Raw genomic sequence first — 18,784 nt, 5'->3', positions numbered from 1 at the left:
ATAGTTAGTTTAGTTAAAACAGTAGACAACTTAAATTAGAGTAGGTAGATGTACCTAAAGAGTTAGTTTTTTTATTTATAGTTTAAAAATCCGTTGGTTCAAATGTAATGTAAACCTATAACATTAAATTAAAAATTTGGTGATTTAATATATTGTAGTTTAGGTAATTGATAATTTTATCAAATAGTTTGAGTAGGTACTTAATAAATAATGACTTTAATTTTTTAAAAACAAATTAGGTAGTATAATATAATTTATTTTTAGCAAAACAAACAATTTAGGTTCTGATTTAGGTTATTAGAATACATATAACATAAAAGAAATGCCAAGGAAACGGGAACATTTTAAGAACCTCTCCAAAAGAAGTCAACGTAGGCGCATAAATGAGGATTGTCATAAATTCAATGAGGCACCAGAAAGTCATGATGAGTCTGAAGAACCAATGACAAATCTTTTAAATAATGCAAAATGTTCTAATCGAGGTTCTAATTCATTTAATGTTTCCTCAATTGATTTTGAAGCTTTACCTTCTGAGGAATGCAAAAAATCTTCTGATGAAATTTTAAGTGATGAGGTTGAGTTCATTTTGAGTAATATAACTTCTGATTCAGAGTGTTCTTCGGCTGAAAGCACATTTTCTGATGTTCCATTAATAATAGATGCAAATTCTGAACAACCACAAGAATCTCCTTACGTCTTACAAAAGTTTCTTCTAAGATGGTCTATTCAACATAATGTAACTCATAATTGTCTATCTGATTTACTACGGGGATTGAAAGATACAGTTCCTGGTTTAACCTCTGCTTTACCAAGTGATGCTAGGACATTATTGAAAACTTCCAAGACTAAATTTTGTTCAAAAATTGTTTCTCCTGGAAAATATATTCACATAGGACTTGAGAAACAACTTCAAAGAATTATTTCTGGTCCTTTTCAAGATTCAATTCATAGTTTCAAACTAATAATTAATATAGATGGTATTCCAATTTTTAAAAGTTCAAACATACAAGTCATACCAATTTTATTTGGGATATTATCAGATATAAATGAACTACAAAATAAAGTGTTTCCAATTGGTTTATACTGTGGTAAAGGTAAACCTCATGATATTGTAATATTCTCGGTAGCTTTGTACTGGGGGGTAAACCACGAGTGGAAGTAGGTGTACAAATATTAGGAAATACTTTTGAAGTACTTGGAAGTACACGGAAGTACACGGAAGTACGTGGAAGTACACGGAAGTACGTGGAAGTACATGGAAGTACAAGGAAGTACACGGAAGTATGATGAGTTATATAGACACAAGTAATTATATGAAAGTATATGTAATTACGAGGAAGTACGTGAAGGTATCAGGAAGTACGAAAAGGTATATGTGGAAAAATTTACACGGGAGGCCTGGCAGTTGTAGAACATCGAAATTATTTTTAATAGAAAATATGCATGCAAATTTAAAGGATAGTTTGTGAAGGGGATTCGATACCGTGATTTTCTGTTTTTGTCTAACACACTCGCGACATAGTATTTAAGACGTATTTTTTGCCAAACATACCAATTGACCTAATGAAGCGATAAGAATTCTGAAAACAGATTTGAATCTGTCGTCAAGTCTACTTGAAATCGACTTTCCCACATTTTTGATATTATCCCCCAAATTCTTAAAAATGTCATATTCAAAAAGTGTATTTAAAGATACTGGTATTTCAATTTTTGGAGATTTTAAAATCAATAAATCAAAAATGTAGGAAAGTCGATTTCAAGTAGACTTGACGACAAATTCAAATCTATTTTCAGAAATCTTATCGCTTCAATAGATCAATTGGAATTTTTGGCAAAAAAACACGTATAAAATACTATGTCGCGAGTGTGTTAGACAAAAACAGAAAATCACGGTATCGAATCCCCTTAAAGAAAATAAACATAGCATAATCAAAACAAACAAAATATTCTGATTTTGTTAAGAAAAATTATTCTTTATTTTAAAAGCACATAGATGTTTTGCGCGTTTTCTTACACGCGCTCGCGTGTTCTTAGTTCTTACACTCGCGTGATTTGCGAGTGTAGGCATGTAGCAACATGTCACTACACCAACAGCATATCTCACCGTTTCATATTAGATGGTTCACATCAAAAATAGAATATTTGATAAACAAAATCTACGATTCTTCAATAACAGCAGTTTTTTTCCCAATTAATTATTTGTGTATTTAGACTTTTGAGTTGAATAATTTTAGTTGGTGTCTGTTGTTATCCCAGTTGTTACCTACACCTTGCAGTATACAACAAGTTTATTTTGGTAAGTCTTATGTTGCTACTTATTTATATTTATAGTTTCATTAATTTAACTTTAAATCTACCGATAGTTTTAAAGTTGCAATATACATTAACTTACTTATTTTTTAAAAGCTATGTTTGTTACATTTCATTGTAATATTTATTTCCAAGACCTAAATATAAATTAGCTTACCTATAAATCTTGATTTTTTAAGTAAATATAAATAATATCATCTATATTAATTAATATTATTTTTTTATAAAAAAAACTTGAAAAATGTGTTTGTTTTATAAAACTATATAAAAGTAAATATCTTGTTTAGGAAGTTTAAAATTGTTTGGGATGGATATGATAATGAATGATGCTTATGATGCAAATGATGCTTATGACAGCCAATTTTCAAAAGATGTATGTCCATTTAAAGAAGCTGAAAAATACTTAAACTCATCACTGCCTGCTAGTATAAAAAAAATATTCATTGCAAACGGATTTTCAAATCATTTAATAATATCAAAAATAAATGATAGTGATATTGAATCAACTGAACTATTTGCTAGGGATATATTACCAGATCTGATAGATGAGGATGAATATTCAGAATATTATGGTATATTTAAAAAAGATGTAAAAGTTTCAAATTTTAACAGGATACAAAAAACTTTTAATGTGCATTTCGGATTTCTATAAAGAAAAGTTGGCTAAAAAAAACACTACTCAACTTGTAGCACCAAAAAGTAAAAAAAAGGCCATTAATAGTATACAATCACTCAATGAAGTTGATGATGTACCTTCTTCCAAAAAGTGTCGAGTGCAAGTTTTAAATGTGGATTTACCAGCAGAAAGAGCTGTTGTGCTAAAAAGAATAACTGACTGGGTAAACCTAAGTTGTATGGATATATTTAATGACAAAGAGCTAAATATAACGTTGCATATTGAAAATAAAATTGTAAATAATACTGATGATGACGAATCAGGTAATGAAAATGATATTGTTGCAACAGTATTATGTTTTGTATGCAAATTACCAGTTAAAATATTGAAACTAGCAAGTCCGGGACATCCAAAAAGATGGGTATTTTCAAACTATTATAAACATGTAAAAATTCACAAGGGAAAATCTACAGCTACTAGTACTAGAAGATACGAAAACAAAACAATACAGACCATCGATAAATTTATTAGTTGTGTGCCTAAAAAAATATTACCAATCACATCATTAACCAACCAACCAGAAGTCACGTCAAATATTGTAAAACCATCTAGTTCAATTGAAAATCAACAGGATTTTCATGAATGCAGAGTTATTGAGGCGGGTAACTCTTGTGTTTTAATCGTTCAAACGCCCAATACATTCAATGCAGTTGTTAATACTGAAGTTGAAGTTACCAAGTCTGAATCAAAATGGACTAAAGCAAAATATCAAAGATGTGAACGAGAAAAGCGGCGCAGAGAAAGAACTTTATTGCATGATAAATTACCCCAACCACTAATCCAAAGTTTCTTTCCACTACTTGATAAAGTGAGTAAACTTATAGGTGAGAACACAAATTTACGTAACCTTTTTATTAAGAGCATTGAAGATAATAAAACATTGACTCTAGACAAAAAAGTACTAGATTCAAATACTTTACTAAAATGTTTGTATGAATGTGCATCAAAAAATCAACTGAATACTAAAAACAATAACAGATTTGATGACCAGCTAAAAAAGTTTTCTGTTTACTTATTCATTGTAGGAGGGAGACTACTTTATGAGACTTTACACAAAAATATGAATGATGCTTTGCCTTCAATTTCTACACTATTTCGTTTTCTTGATAACACTCAAAATAATGTAACTGAAGGTTGTTTTAGATTTGAAGAGTTGAGAGTATTCCTAATTAAAAGAAATCTGCCTCCTAAAATATGGATTAGTGAAGATGCGACAAGGATAACAGGAAAAATTGAATATGATACAAAGTCCAATAAAGTAATTGGTTTTGTTTTGCCTCTTGAAAATGGTTGTCCACTGTATGATTCTTTTCCAGCAACTTCGGCAAAAAGAATAACAGAATACTTTCACACCGGAATTCGGGCAAATTATGCCTATGTCATAATGGCACAATCACTAGATGACAAGGCTCCGCCATTTTGTGTTGCAATTTATGGAACAGTTAATCGCTTTACAAATGAAGATATAATGAGTCGTTGGAACTATATGAAACTTGCAGCCGCTAGTCAAGGAATTGAAATTATTGGTTTCTCATCTGATGGCGATACACGATTACTGAAAGCAATGCAATTACAAAGTTTATCCATGTACGCTAGAGAAAGTAATTTAAATGTTGATGTATTGAATGACACAATTGAAACAGCTGAAACAGCAAATGATTGGTCGTGGTTTTCAATTGGGCATCCACCAATCGTATTCAAAGATGAAACTAACCGAGAAATATACATTCAAGATACTGTACATATTGGAACTGTTTTTAAAATAAAATGTTCTATTTCTTTCATTTGAATCAAATTATGTAATATTTATTGGATTATTTATGATTTTATGAACTCATTGATCTATGTCATAATAAATCCCATACAAAATATTTATTTAATTTCACCACTTGGATTGATCATGAATTGTAAATTTTAAATTTTACTATACATAACATATTGGGTAATATATATATATACATTTTATTATAGGTCGATAATATAATATTTAGAGGTAAACTAGGACTCTGTGTTTTTCAATCTTTTTATATCATGACCAATATTTATCCCCGAATATCTTTTGTAACCATAGATAATATAAGAATACTATATCATCTATGATCATGACCCACAATCCACATTATTAATTGTTCACTAATGATGTATGAACAATATAATTTGTTCCAACGAACATTATAGTACCTACTACCTATGTACTGATAATACACCATTGCTTACACTGATTTAATTAAATCATTTTTTATAGAATCTTAAAATGTAGGTATGTACAAAAATATTATCATAAGGAAGAAGTATTAAAAAGTGCATGACAAAGGAATTAAAAAGAAAGTCTATGAAAGTATGTATACACCGAGGTAGAAACATATGGAAGTTAAAATAACTATAGAGAAGAACACAGACATTGGTTAGTATTTGGAGTTTTAAGGAAGTATATGTAAGTACTGAGAAATATATGAAAGTACTGGGAAGTATATTAAAAAACTGGGAAATATATGGAAGTACTGGGAAGTATATTAAGGAACTGGGAAGTACATGGAAGTACTTGGAAGTACTGGGAAGTATATTAAAAAACTGGTAAGTACATGGAAGTACTTGGAAGTACTGGGAAGTACACGGAAGTACTGGGAAGTTTGTGGAAGTACACGGAAGTACACATCGTTGGAAGTCTAGTGTACAAAAAATTGACTCGTGGTTTGCCCCCCACTTTGTACCTACTATCGTAGTACTGATAGTAGATAAGTGGCTCCCAAGATATTATAGTTGCAGGTCGCAGACAATTTGTTTGACGTTGTAGTCGTGGTTGATAATAAATAAAAAACAGTTGTTGTTTTATTGTGAATTTTATTATATTGTTGATAATTTTTCTAAGTCCAAAATATGCTCGTACAGAGTGGCGTGAAGGTGCTTGCACTAATGGGTGGTAGTACACGTCTGAAAACAGGCCGATTCGGGCTCCCTTTTATATTAAGTTCCCCGTACCCCTTGCCTATAGATACTGTATCTCGGCTCACGGATGTGGTTTGTGTAAACATCGTTCCAGCCCACGCCTTTTATGACTTCCAGTATAATTCTGTGTATTCGATTTGAGATAATCATTAATATTTTTTATATTGGATATCGTCACGTACAGCGTACAGCGTTGTAATCAAAATAATCATATAGTATATATTTTTTATATTTGAATATCTGTCGTATACAGAGTAATTTATGGTTCAGTGAGTTCCTAATATCTACCGTCTCTTACCCAAGACATTAAAATGTAATATACAGAAAGAACCCTTAACTTCGTTTCTATTATCCGATTTATGCCGAATTACAGTATCTAAATTATAGTATAGTAGAATTATGTACCTGAGTAATTTGTTTTATTGTTAAGTAGTAACTTGCTTACTACAATATGGATTCTTACCTAGAAGAATTTGTTAATGAAGTGAATAATTTATCAGAGAAAGGTATTTTACATCAAAGTGGAAAAACAATACCAGTGAAAGTTGTTGCTTTCTGTTGTGATGCTCCTGCAAAGGCAGACATTCTTGGTATAAAGTCTTTTAGTGGGTATAACTCGTGTACAAGATGTGTTGTTAAAGGTGTAACGAGTAACAACCGTAGAATATTTACAGATCTTGATTGTGTACTAAGAACAAATGAAGATTTTCATAATTGGTCAGATACAGAATTTCGTAAAACTAAAACGTTACTTACAAAAATCCGAGGACTGCATTTTAACAACTCATTTGTTTTAGATATAATGCACCTTGTTTATTTAGGAGTAACTCGAACTATGATTTTAACATGGAGTACAGGAAATATTCCTCACAAATTGTCTAGTAAACTATGTCTTAGATTATCATCATTATTAGTTGAATATCGTTCATGTGTACCTATTGAGATTAATAGGAAACCAAGAGAGCTGAAACTTTTACTTCGTTGGAAAGCTACTGAATTTAGAACATTTTTACTATATTTAGGACCGGTTGTCTTAAAATCTGTTCTAACTAGTAAAAAATATGAGAACTTTCTAACTCTTCATTTTGCAATGACTATTTTATTGTCACCTAAAATGTGTAAAGATAGTGAGATGCGCAGTTATGCAAGATCGTTACTACAGCGTTTTGTTGAAGACTTTATTCTTCTGTATAGTAAAGACTTTATCACTCATAATTTTCACGGTTTAATTCATTTAGTTGATGACTCTGATTATTATTCAGGAATAACATCAAATTTTACTTTAGAAACAATATCTGCATTTCAGTTTGAAAATTATTTGCAAAAAATTAAATCAATGGTGCGAGGATATAATAAACTAGCTGAACAGTTTTTTATTAGAAAACTATTTTGAAACTCCTCAACAATCATCATTGCCAAAAATATCACATATGGTCACATGTGATGGTCCTCTTCTATCAGATTGTTGTGGACCACAATACAAGATTCATATGTTTCACCACTTTCAATTAAGAATAACAAAACCTGATAATTGCTGTGGGTCAAAGAATGGTGATATTATAATGGTGCACAACTTTGCTTATTCAAAATCACTAAAAACTGAAGTTGTCATTGGTAAAAAATTTGTATCACAAGAAGATTACTATTCAGTGCCGTGTAATAGCTCATCACTTGGAATTTATGTCGTTCAACATTTTTCCACCTTAAAAATGTGGCCAGTTTCAGAAATTTGCTTAAAATATATATATTTTCCATACAAAAATCAGTCATATATTGCCTTACCTTTAATTCATCTATGTTAAATACCTATTGTAAATGTAAAGATTATTTATTAGGATAAGTTATTTTTTGTACTTTTAATATTAGGTTATAATATAAGAGTTAGATTTATGAACAATAAGATGAAGAATATTATTCCTAAAACATGTAAAATATTTGTTCATTTAATTTAAAACTTTAATGCTGAATGATGTAAATTTAATGATTATGTATTTAGTTACCTAAGTATTTTGAATTTTAAGTATAAGGTTGTTTATGTTTATTTATGAATTATTTAAGGGAGAGAATAAAATAGAAAATATATATGTCTATAGGTATGGTATATGTGTAGGTACAAAACAATATATTTTTTTAAACTTATTTTTTCCAACTTAGTTTCAGATAATACGTAACAATGTGGTCATTAATCAAAATTATTGATACGGATGAGGTAACATACTATGATGTAGTACCAAATAAGTGGATAGTGAATGATAAACACTGCTTATACCCCGTTGCTCGAGTAAGCACTATAAAAAAGTTGGCAAAAGAAAACACAGATTGCAAAGATGATCGGGAAGTTTTCAATGTAGGTGTAGGAACGGTTTTGAAAGGATAACACTGACAACAGTTACTGGTACGACACGATTTATTGAACGGCGACACGTTTAATCATATACAATTGTAGCTACAGTAAATCAAGCGCGTTAGTTCGTCGACGACGGTCCAGACAAAGCTGTCTTGCCGTCGCCACCGCCGCTGGCCGGGCCGGCGGCCGTGCCACAGGCGGCGGCCAGACCGGTTGTCGGTCGCGATCTCGCGGACGTCGATAGAGACGCCGCGGTCGTTGCGATAACGACCGCGACATACTCCCCCCCGAGTCCGCGAGACGCGACCGAGCAACCTAGTCCACGGGAAAGATGACTGGGTCCCCGGGCGTCACCTCCATGGCCTGGACCCACCGCTCCACCGCGGCCAGCTGCTGTTCCGGGGTGTCTGGCTGCTGGGCCAGCTGCTGCTCTGCTGGCGGCTCTGTTGGCGGGGGCACCACGGGCTGCTGGGCTTGCGGCTGTACCATGGGCCGCTCGTCGGTCTGGTCGGCTTGTGGCTGAACCGCTGGCCGCCTGAACCGGCCACGCCCATCCCGGACGTCGTGGCGCTGGTACGCCGGCGCTGTTCGGCGAGGTGGCACTCGTCCGGGCGGTCCTGCCCTAGGCCTGGCGGCTTCGGGCTGTGGGGTGTTCGCTCGAGTGGACCGGCGTCCCTCGGCGAAACCCCGCTCGAACAAGGCCCATGCAGTCGGGCTTGCTCGTATCCGGCCGAACGACGCGGTAGCCGCGCGTTCGGCCGACCAACCGCTCACCGTGTCCTCCGGACCATCGCCCGACAGCCTCCTGGCTTCCCGCAACAACTGCGCGGCCATTGCCCGGAGCTTTTCCACATGCGCGGCAATCATGCCGCGGGATGGCCGGTTGTTGCGGTTCGGTGGGGGGTTATTGGCGCGTTCTGCCATCTGAAACAAAGTATGATTAGTTAGTGTTCTCTGACGGTCCTACAGCTCGCTTCATCGCTGAGACATGTAACTTAGTAGGGTGTTTACCCTCCGTCAAGAACACTCCGGTCCCTAGTGGTTTACCCAACTTAACCGGACCTAACCATTTCGGGGCGAACCCCGCGTGAAAACGCTTCTCCGCACTTGATTGCGGATGCGCTTTGTAATATACCCAATCCCCTACTGACAGATTGTCTTTTCCCGGGGATTCTGGGGCTATATGGGTACTGGGCTTTTTGGGGCTGGACCCCACCGGGTAACCCCTCTCTCCCACCGGAGCATCATCCGGTTCCACCGGAGGATCTTCGATTTCTACCGAAGGGTTCCGATCTGCTCCGGACACCTCCGGACCACCTTTGCCGTCGTCCGGCGACTCTTCAGCCAACTCGAGCTGCCAGTCTCCGGGGGCCTTGATCTCCCGACCAAACATCATTTTGGCCGGCGACTGTCCAGTGTTTCGGTTTTCTCTGTTCCTTACAGAGAACAACACGTGTGGCAGGTAGACATCCCACAGATGATGAGGCTTATCAACGAGTAAGGTCCGCAACCCTTTCTTCAACTCTTGATTTCGCCTTTCTACCGGGTTGGCACGTGGGTGGTATATTGGGGTCGTCCATCCTTCCACTCCCCACCTCTTGAGTGCGTCTCCCATTGCCTTGGACACGAACTGCGGGCCATTATCTGACAATAATGCCCTCGGGTATCCGAACCGTGGGAACAACTCCCGTTCGAATGTATCTACAATCGATTTGGTCGTCGCCTTTCCTAAGGGGTACGCCTCTACCCAGCGACTGTAACAATCAGTTACCACCAAAATCGTTGTCTTACCCCGCTGCGTTCGTGGGTATGGACCCATAAGATCGATACTCAGCACCTCCCAAGGTTGCCGTGGGACTCTGGTGCGTATCTGATCTTCTGGTTTGCGATTCAGTGGTTTTACCCGTGCACAGACGTCACACGCCCGCACGTAATTACGCACTGCTTCACGCATACCGGCCCAAAAGAAACGACTCTTTATACTTCGGTACGTTTCTTTCCACCCTGGGTGATTCGCTGCCTCATGGTCGTGAAACCTTTGTAGCAAAACCTGGGCCTTGTCTACCGGGACGACCACCCCCTCTTCTCCAAGCGCGATGGATCGAGGGTGGCGGTGCAACACCTTGTCCCGGATGACGTACAACTTCCGAAGCCGACCGAACCTTGCACCGTCTCCAGAGAGTTTGGCAACTAACTCCCGTATGTTCGGGTCGTTTTGTTGCCACTCTCGGACAGCTTGCAATGTGACGTTTCCGTCACTCCTCTTCGGCTGGATCGCTCCACACTGGGTGACACCCACACCGGATCCTCCGGACATGCCGGACAGATCACCGAAGACTCCGGAAGTTTCTCCGGACACTCCGGGCCGAATCACTGGGGGATCGTGGATATTGTTCTCCAACGATTCTTCGTCCACTGTGTTCGGTCCCACCGGACAACGGGATAGCGCGTCGGCTGCTTCATTTTCTACTCCGGGCACGTGCCGGATTTCAAAATCGAAAGCCCCGAGTTGTAGCGCCCATCGCGTTAGTTTGCTGTTGGTACAGCGAGCTTGCTGTAACCATCGGAGTGCCGCGTTATCTGTAAATAACGTAAACTTACCAGACTCAAGATACGGCCTGAACCTGTCAACCGCCCAAACTATGGCTAGACATTCACGTTCAACTGCCGAGTATCTTCCCTGTGCTGGATTTAGTTTTTTACTGGCGTAGGAAATGATTTTCCTGTCACCACTCTCCCCCCGCTGGAAGAGCACGGCACCAACTCCGACTTCGCTCGCGTCGGTCTGTAGGTTGAATGGCTTACCCGGAAGAGGAGGGCAGAGCCGTGGTGCGGACACCAAAGACTCCTTCAACTTCCGGAACGCCTCTTGCTCAATTTCTGACCAACGCCATTTGGTCCCTTTGGCCAACAGACTCGTGAGTGGTGCTGTGATCTCGGCGTAGTGCGGCACGAACTGACTGTACCAACCACAAACGCCTAACACCCGCAACACGTCTTTAGTCTTCTTTGGAACCGGTAATTCTTGAATCGCCGTCAGTTTTTCCGGCTCCCGGTCTATTCCTTCACCGTCCACGACGTGACCTAGGAATTTGATCTGTGTCACCCCGAATGTACATTTTTTCGGCTGGCACGTCAGACCGTAAGACTGGAGTCGCTCCAAGACTCTCTGCAAGTGGTTTAGATGTTGATCGGGACCCTCGGAGTATACCACGATATCATCTAAATAAACCAACACAAATTTACCAACTAACCCACGGAAGACTTCGTTTACCAAGCGGCAGAATGTGGCGGGGGCGTTTTTAAGTCCAAAAGGCATTACTCTGAACTGGAATAATCCTCTTTGGGTCCTAAACGCCGTGAGTGGACGTGTCTCTGGTGAGAGACCCACCTGCCAGTATCCTGATTTCAAATCCATGGTGCTGTAAATCTTCGCTCCACCCATTCCTCGGACCATGTCATGGAGATCCGGCATCGGGTGAGCGTCCGACTCCGTCTGCATGTTCAGACGGCGATAGTCAACGCAAAATCTACGTGAACCATCCTTTTTCTTCACGAGTACCACCGGTGCAGCCCATGGAGATATGCTCGGTTCGACAAAACCCTGTTCCTCCATGTCTCGCACCATCTCGGCAATCACCTCGTTTTTCTCTCGGGAGTACCCGTAAGCGTTTAGAGCCACCGGATTTGGATCCTTGAGACGGATCTGGTGCTCTATCACCCGAGTTCTGCCTACCTCTCCGGAGAATACCTCCGGATATTGGCATAGGACTTCTTTGACCCGCATACCGTACTCTCCTTCGGGTAAACCTGCGGTTGTTAAGTCCACTCCTACGGTGACCGGAGTTACTGGATTTCTCCAACTCACGGAAACACGTCTTTCTTTCCCCAGGTGGATTATGCAACCGCTATAGTCCCAAGCGACTTGTTGCTCCACGAGGAAATCATGGCCCAGGAAGACATCTCCAATTAGGTTGTCTAGCACTGCGGCCCTAAAGCTTACCTCCAGATCCACTATCCGGGCCCGAAATTCGGAAAACTCCGTAATTTCTCGGGTCCGACCGTCCGCCATCCGGACAATCTCCAGTTCTTCGGTAAAACTCCGGCCAAACTTCTTTGCCACCCACGGTTTGACGTATGTCCTCGCCGCTTGGGAGTCCAGTAGCGCTACTACTGCCCCGAGTGCAAACTCTAGTTCAATGGCCGGTAACGGAACATCCGTTACTTTCGTTTTCCCCGTTGACACCGTTGCAATGGCTGGAGACTCTAACACTCCGGTCCGCAGATCCGAAAAGCGTTTTCTCAACTCAAACTTTGAGTCCGTATCCGAGTCTTTCCTCTTGCACTTTTCCCGTGGATCAGGAATAAACTCCTCGGAAAAATCTTCGGATGTGACCGGACAAATTAACAACTGCTTTGTTAACTCATCTTGTTCCGCATCACCTGAAATACTGTCCGCGACATTTTTATTGGAAAAATTACTCACCTCGGTGAAATTTTCACTTTTGTCCGGAACATTTTCGATCCTTAATGATTTTCCCGACCTGTTGTCCAGCTGGTCGGAACCCGTATCCATCACCGAACCATTTACCCGGTCCATTGTCACGAACTGTGGTTCCTTTGTCGGAACGTCGCTTTCAATGGGTTTTCTCGGGTGGATTCGGCGATTTCTCCGGTGTTTTCCTAGAGGCTCGACGGTTTTCACCGGACAACTCTTCACTCCGGAGGTTATCTTCGGGTGACCAAAGTTTTTTCTCCGGAGGAATTTCGTTCGTACCGGATTTCTCCGGTTCAGAACCCTTCTGACCCGATTTCTTCGGGTCCTTTCCCGAGTCTCCGGTCCGTAACGCTCCGAAGTTCCGTTTCTTCGGGTCAGTTCTTGTAATTTGTGGTTCCTGTACCGGAACGTTACTCACTGCCCGACTTGAACTCCGTTGCTTACCTCTCTTCGGACGACTCGTACTTTTTCCGCCGGTTACTTCCTGGCCGGCCGGGACCCGGCGGTCCCGCCGGTCGTTTTGGCGTTTCCCGACTCCGACTTTCTTTTTGGACATGCAGCTTTCCAGTGGTCATGACTACCACATACCCTGCACCCTGCTCCCGAAGATTGTCGTTGCTTCGGATTCGGCACTTGGGATTTCTCAGCACTCTCAGCTTTTCGTTTATCCAACCATTTTAACTTTGGTGGTACGCTGGTGCTCACTCCCGCCTTATCCGACATTACGGCCTTGCTACCATCCAGTACATGGGCAAGCGCTCGTAATTCGCTGAACGATTTCAGTCGCTGTATACGTGCATGAATTCTAAATTCATCACGCATGAGCCCAATCACTGTCATTACCACCGCTTCTTCTGTCAGACCAAGGTTTAACCTCCGATACAACTGGTACTTATGTAGGACGTACTCCCCCAGTGTTTCGGTCTTGGTCTGAGCGGTGCTCAACAATTCTGATTGCAGACTCGACTGCAACTCGTCCCCGTTGAACTTCTCCAATAGTTCAGACCTGAACTCTTGCCATGGTAAGTCCAACGCTCTCATGGTTCCCCACCATGTTCCTGCCTGTGCCTTAAGCTGAGGGGCCAAAACGGTCACCCATCTAGCCTTGTGGATACCAGTTTCTTCAAGTATTGCCTCGGCCTGGAGCAAAAACCGCACCGGGTCTTCCTCCCTCTTACCGGCAAACTCTGGTATCGACGCACGGGCCATATTCAACTCATTTTGAGGAATGAGCAGGCTATCCGGGAAATGCACGCGTTTTTCACCGGAAAAACTACTCCGTAACGCTTCCTCACGACTTCTACCGGACCCTTCACCGAACACTCCGGACAGATTACCGAAGACTCCGGACGTTTCACCGGACACTCCGGACCGGTTACCGGAAACTCCGGAAACACTCCGATTTCTCGGGTTTTCCCCGGTCAATCTGCTCCGTATGTTCGCCCATCGGCTCTCAAAACTCACACTTTGAGTTTTGACCGGAAGATTTTGACTTTTGTCCGGGCAAATCTGATTTGCCCCGGACATATCGCTGGTTGATGGTTGTTGGGAATTTCCACGGCATGAGCAACTTGCTTGCTCCACCCGTTCGGTCGACCTAAGCTTTTCTTCGGCTAACTCCCGCTCCAAGCGTTCCACGCTCTCGCTGAGAGTAGCGATTGTCAGTTGCTGCTTGTCGACCGTTGCTTCCAACCCCTCCAGTCTATCTAACATCTGCTCCATGAAGTGGTTTATCAAATTCTTATCAGAGTCGACCTCATCCTCCCCACTCAGAGCCTCCGATGTTTTCCCTCCCGGTACCTGGGCTGACGTCTCGTCAGTTTCCCCAAACCGTACTGATCCTGGATCCATATTTTCCTTAGCCCTAATATACTCTTCTAATGCTAAGAGTTTATCGGCCTTGGACCCCCCGGTCTCAATACCACGTTTCAATAATTCCCTGTTAATATCGACAATATTTAACTCACTAATGCGTTTAACAGCCATTGTGGAGATTAAATCTAATTGCTATTATCTATACTAAATTAAATTACGAAATTACGTAATGGATACGAAATTACGTAACTCGGGCTATCGCTGGTAGAGATATGTACTTTCCAATCTATAAATAGCCTAAACCAAGTTTAGCACTGTAGGGATTACGCTAAATTATGCAAACTTTGCTACAATTTACCACCTTAGATTGGACAAGCCCTTAATATTTTATTTATAATAAAAAAAAATCAGAATAAAAAATATTAGGAACCGGTATGATCAGGACACCTATAAATTGTAGGTTCTTTTAACCCGATATGTGCTAATTTACTTTAATTTACGTAAAATTATTTTTTATTAAAATTAGCACTTACCTTACTCCTTACTCGACTGCGCCAATGTAGGTGTAGGAACGGTTTTGAAAGGATAACACTGACAACAGTTACTGGTACGACACGATTTATTGAACGGCGACACGTTTAATCATATACAATTGTAGCTACAGTAAATCAAGCGCGTTAGTTCGTCGACGACGGTCCAGACAAAGCTGTCTTGCCGTCGCCACCGCCGCTGGCCGGGCCGGCGGCCGTGCCACAGGCGGCGGCCAGACCGGTTGTCGGTCGCGATCTCGCGGACGTCGATAGAGACGCCGCGGTCGTTGCGATAACGACCGCGACATATGGTCATTATTGAACAAGATATTAGTAAGTTTAATTTTAATAATTAATTTAGTAAGAAATTTGTTTTGTTATTAATCAATTTACTTTGTTCTTATAACTACAATATTCAATTAATTACAAAATAAGCATTGAAGCTGGCTACTTTTTATAGTGAGATTTTTAAAATACTTATGTCAAAATTGATTTATTTTTATAGGTGATTATGAGAGAGATTATAAAATGATGATAAAAGCAAATAAAAAACAAAGTGAGTCTAATTTAGATTCTGAGTTTGAAATTAGAGGTAAAGGTTGCCGAAAAAGAACAACTTCTTCAAAGCAACTTTTTGGAATAAGTAGTAGCGATGAGGATATTGCTGTAGATAATAATGATCCACATCCTTCGACCAGTTCTATTGAAAACTTAGGACTACAAGCCAGATTACCAGTAAACATTGAACGTCAGTTTCCTACTCCTCCACCTGTATTGTTGAAATCTGCTACAAAGAGAACATTTAATTCAATATCAACTTTGTCACCTTCTACATCAAGCTCTAGAGCTGTTATGAGTACTCTAGTTGAAGGTGATAAGTCTTCTAAACCTGTATGTCCTTTAATTGGTACACGTTACAGTAAAAACGAACACCGATACTCTTCATCAGACCTGTGTTTCATTTCTGGTGAGTTAAAAATCTTAAATTATTTTTTTTAAAGTTCTTAATTTTAATTGCACCATTATTGCAGCCGATTTAATGAAACTAAGGAATACTGTTTCTTATATTAAACATCATCTCATTGATAATAAGGATACAACTGATGATAAAAAAATTGTAGTAGTATCTAATTATGAAATGGACAATATATTTCCAATAAAAAGTGAAGATGGTCTTAAGATGTTAGAAAACAAACTTGAAGATATTGAATATTTTCATAAACTGGTAATTATGAAGTGTTAAAGTAGATAGCTAGTTTACTACTTTATATTATTTTCTATTCATAATATGTATTAGTTAAATTATATAATACATTTGTTTTAATATTTTAGTGCATATATTCTTTTAAATTAATAAGCCAAGGTTAGTGTAATATTATTAGAAACCAATTTCTAAGTTGAAACAATATATATATTGTATAAGTATAAAAAAAATAATACCTAAATAAAAATTTTCTCTTAAATAATATAATTTCATTATACCTATATTAAAGGGCATCACCACACTAAATATATATTTTAATATATATTAAATTTTAAATCAATAGCTCGTCTTAAGCACATAGATATACTTCGGCTTATGAAAAACAAAATTCTGAAATACTGTGTTGTAAGTTATTAAAACCATTGTGTAAATCAAAATACATAAACATGTAACACATTGGCGGCTACTCACCCGTCGGTTCTATATATAGCGCCACGCGGCATTTATCGACTCATTATCTTGATAAATAATCATTTTTTTCAACTTTGGATTTTTACTAAAACGTTTTTAATAATTTTGGCTACAATAATACACCAACAGACTCAAAATTAAAAAAAGTTAGTGGTGTGATATTCTTTAATAAAAATATATTTTTTGTATTTTAAAATATGTTAGACCATGCATTAATAATGTACAATTAACTTAATAGGTGTCCACAATTGCATTTACAATTGGTGGGATAAAGAGTTTATCCAAAATGACAACATCAACAATGAGGATAATGTTTTCAGATGAATTTATTGCAGATTATAGTTGGAAGTGGCAAAAAAAAAAAAGTCTTGAAGCAAGTCCAATTCACAAAGTCATAATAAGTAGGCAATATTCATATCAATTATTTTTTATTATTCACAATTTTAATATTTATGAACAAGTTTCACATCCTTGAATTACAAACAATATTGTTAATTCTCTAAGGTTAGTTCTTATAAGAATACAATATCCAGTTAAAGTTGGCAGACTCTTATAACCGCCAGAATTCTGCCTGTAATAAAATATATTATCAGTCAGTTAGTATTAACTGAAACTTTACTGGACATTGCGTAGGAACGACTCTAACAGTAATAAACAGTAATTTTGAATAGAGTTATTAATGTTATCATATAACTTGTAGTATTTCTAACACTTTTATATTATAATATTCAAAATTGTAGAGAAGCTTGTTTCCAAATTAAATGTTTATTGCTCGTATTTTGTAGGTATTAGGTACATAATTTTATAGTATATATAATATTGTTTTATATTTTATTATTAGGTGCAATACAACACAAATTTCCTACCACTACAAAAGCTAGTATTATAGAATTTATAAGCCCATGGATGGCTCAGAGCGAAACCAGAATTAAAAGGCATACCTACATTTTCAGTTATTTTACATTATTATAAGATTTATTTTTTAATATGATTGTATTTATTAATTATAGAAATGCCATTAAAGTATCTTCTTTGACTACTTCAGCAATAGATGATGATGATCCTGCCACATGTTCTGACCAGCCTATCTGACTTATAACCAGTTATTTGTTACATCTAAGTGTGGTTATTGTTTTTATTTTATTATACTTATAAGTTGTAATTTTCTTTTATAAATAAGTATTAATTCCAAGTGTGATTATTGTTTTTATTTTATTATACTTATAAGTTATTATTTTCTTTTATAAATAAGTATTAATTCCAAGTGTGGTTATTGTTTTTATTTTATTATAATTATAAGTGTTATTTTCTTTTAAAAATAAGTATTCAAGTATAGCTATAATAATTATATACATTAATATATACACACTAAATATACATATCTTATTAGGTGTATATATTATTATTTTATTTTGTATTCATTTTATACATATTATTACCTATGCCTAACCATCAAGGTTCTTTATTATTTTATTTAAAATTAATTTTTTTTTTATGATATTGAATTATAAATTAATACATGTTTTTTTTTTAATAAACAAATTCTTGCAATTCTATAATGGCCTATGTGTGTATATGAAAAATTAACATAATCTACCTATAACAATTATTTTAAATGTTCTTTTTAGCTGAAAACACTGCATTTTTAACATTTATGCATATGTTTAAAAAAACATTTAGGACGCTTTTACAAAATATATAAAAAATCTTTTTTGTTTATTTAAAAACAACAAAAAAATAATTTAAATAGATTTTAAAGACTATCAAAAAATATTTTTAATACATTTTAAAAATGTTAATTTAATATATTTTTTTTAATGAAAAAGTGGCCATCAAAACATTGCTGCAAGTGTTTTAAAAACTTTTTTTTATTCTTTTTTTTATATTTTTAAAAACATTTTTTAAATATTTTATTGCTCATAGGGACGGACTGCAGTCCAAGGAGGATTTCCAAACGAAACCAGAGCAGTTTCAAGGGACGCATTCT

The 18,784-nt window shown here is 37.7% G+C and overlaps 2 protein-coding genes across 2 annotated transcripts; one reads left to right on the top strand and one right to left on the bottom strand.

The window, feature by feature from the left end:
- Positions 1-8,594: 8,594 nt before the first annotated feature.
- Positions 8,595-15,265, bottom strand: LOC132933411 (uncharacterized). Its single transcript, XM_060999703.1, has 2 exons — positions 15,126-15,265; positions 8,595-9,203 (listed from the first exon to the last, which is right to left on the bottom strand). The coding sequence occupies exon 2, from the start codon at positions 9,201-9,203 to the stop codon at positions 8,595-8,597; it is 609 nt and encodes a 202-aa protein (XP_060855686.1). The 5' UTR covers positions 15,126-15,265.
- Positions 15,266-15,744: 479 nt separating this feature from the next.
- On the top strand, positions 15,745-17,272 carry LOC132937512 (uncharacterized). Its single transcript, XM_061004330.1, has 3 exons — positions 15,745-16,089; positions 16,154-16,347; positions 17,036-17,272. Exons 1-3 carry the CDS (start codon positions 15,975-15,977, stop codon positions 17,270-17,272), a joined length of 546 nt encoding a protein of 181 aa, XP_060860313.1. The 5' UTR covers positions 15,745-15,974.
- The last annotated feature ends 1,512 nt before the right edge of the window (positions 17,273-18,784 follow it).

This window comes from Metopolophium dirhodum, chromosome 1 (genome assembly GCF_019925205.1).
Source record: "Metopolophium dirhodum isolate CAU chromosome 1, ASM1992520v1, whole genome shotgun sequence".
Lineage (NCBI taxonomy): Eukaryota > Metazoa > Arthropoda > Insecta > Hemiptera > Aphididae > Metopolophium > Metopolophium dirhodum.
Note: the sequence above shows the minus strand (reverse complement) of the source record. Positions and strands in the feature narration are given on the sequence as shown.

Excerpts from the sequence above, each read along its gene's own strand:
- LOC132933411 (XM_060999703.1), bottom strand. The coding sequence starts at position 9,203 with ATGGCAGAACGCGCCAATAACCCCCCACCGAACCGCAACAACCGGCCA.
- LOC132937512 (XM_061004330.1), top strand. The coding sequence starts at position 15,975 with ATGAGTACTCTAGTTGAAGGTGATAAGTCTTCTAAACCTGTATGTCCT. Across the intron at positions 16,090-16,153 it reads AGACCTGTGTTTCATTTCTG|CCGATTTAATGAAACTAAGG; the intron begins GTGAGTTAAAAA and ends CCATTATTGCAG. Across the intron at positions 16,348-17,035 it reads TTGAATATTTTCATAAACTG|GTGTCCACAATTGCATTTAC; the intron begins GTAATTATGAAG and ends TTAACTTAATAG.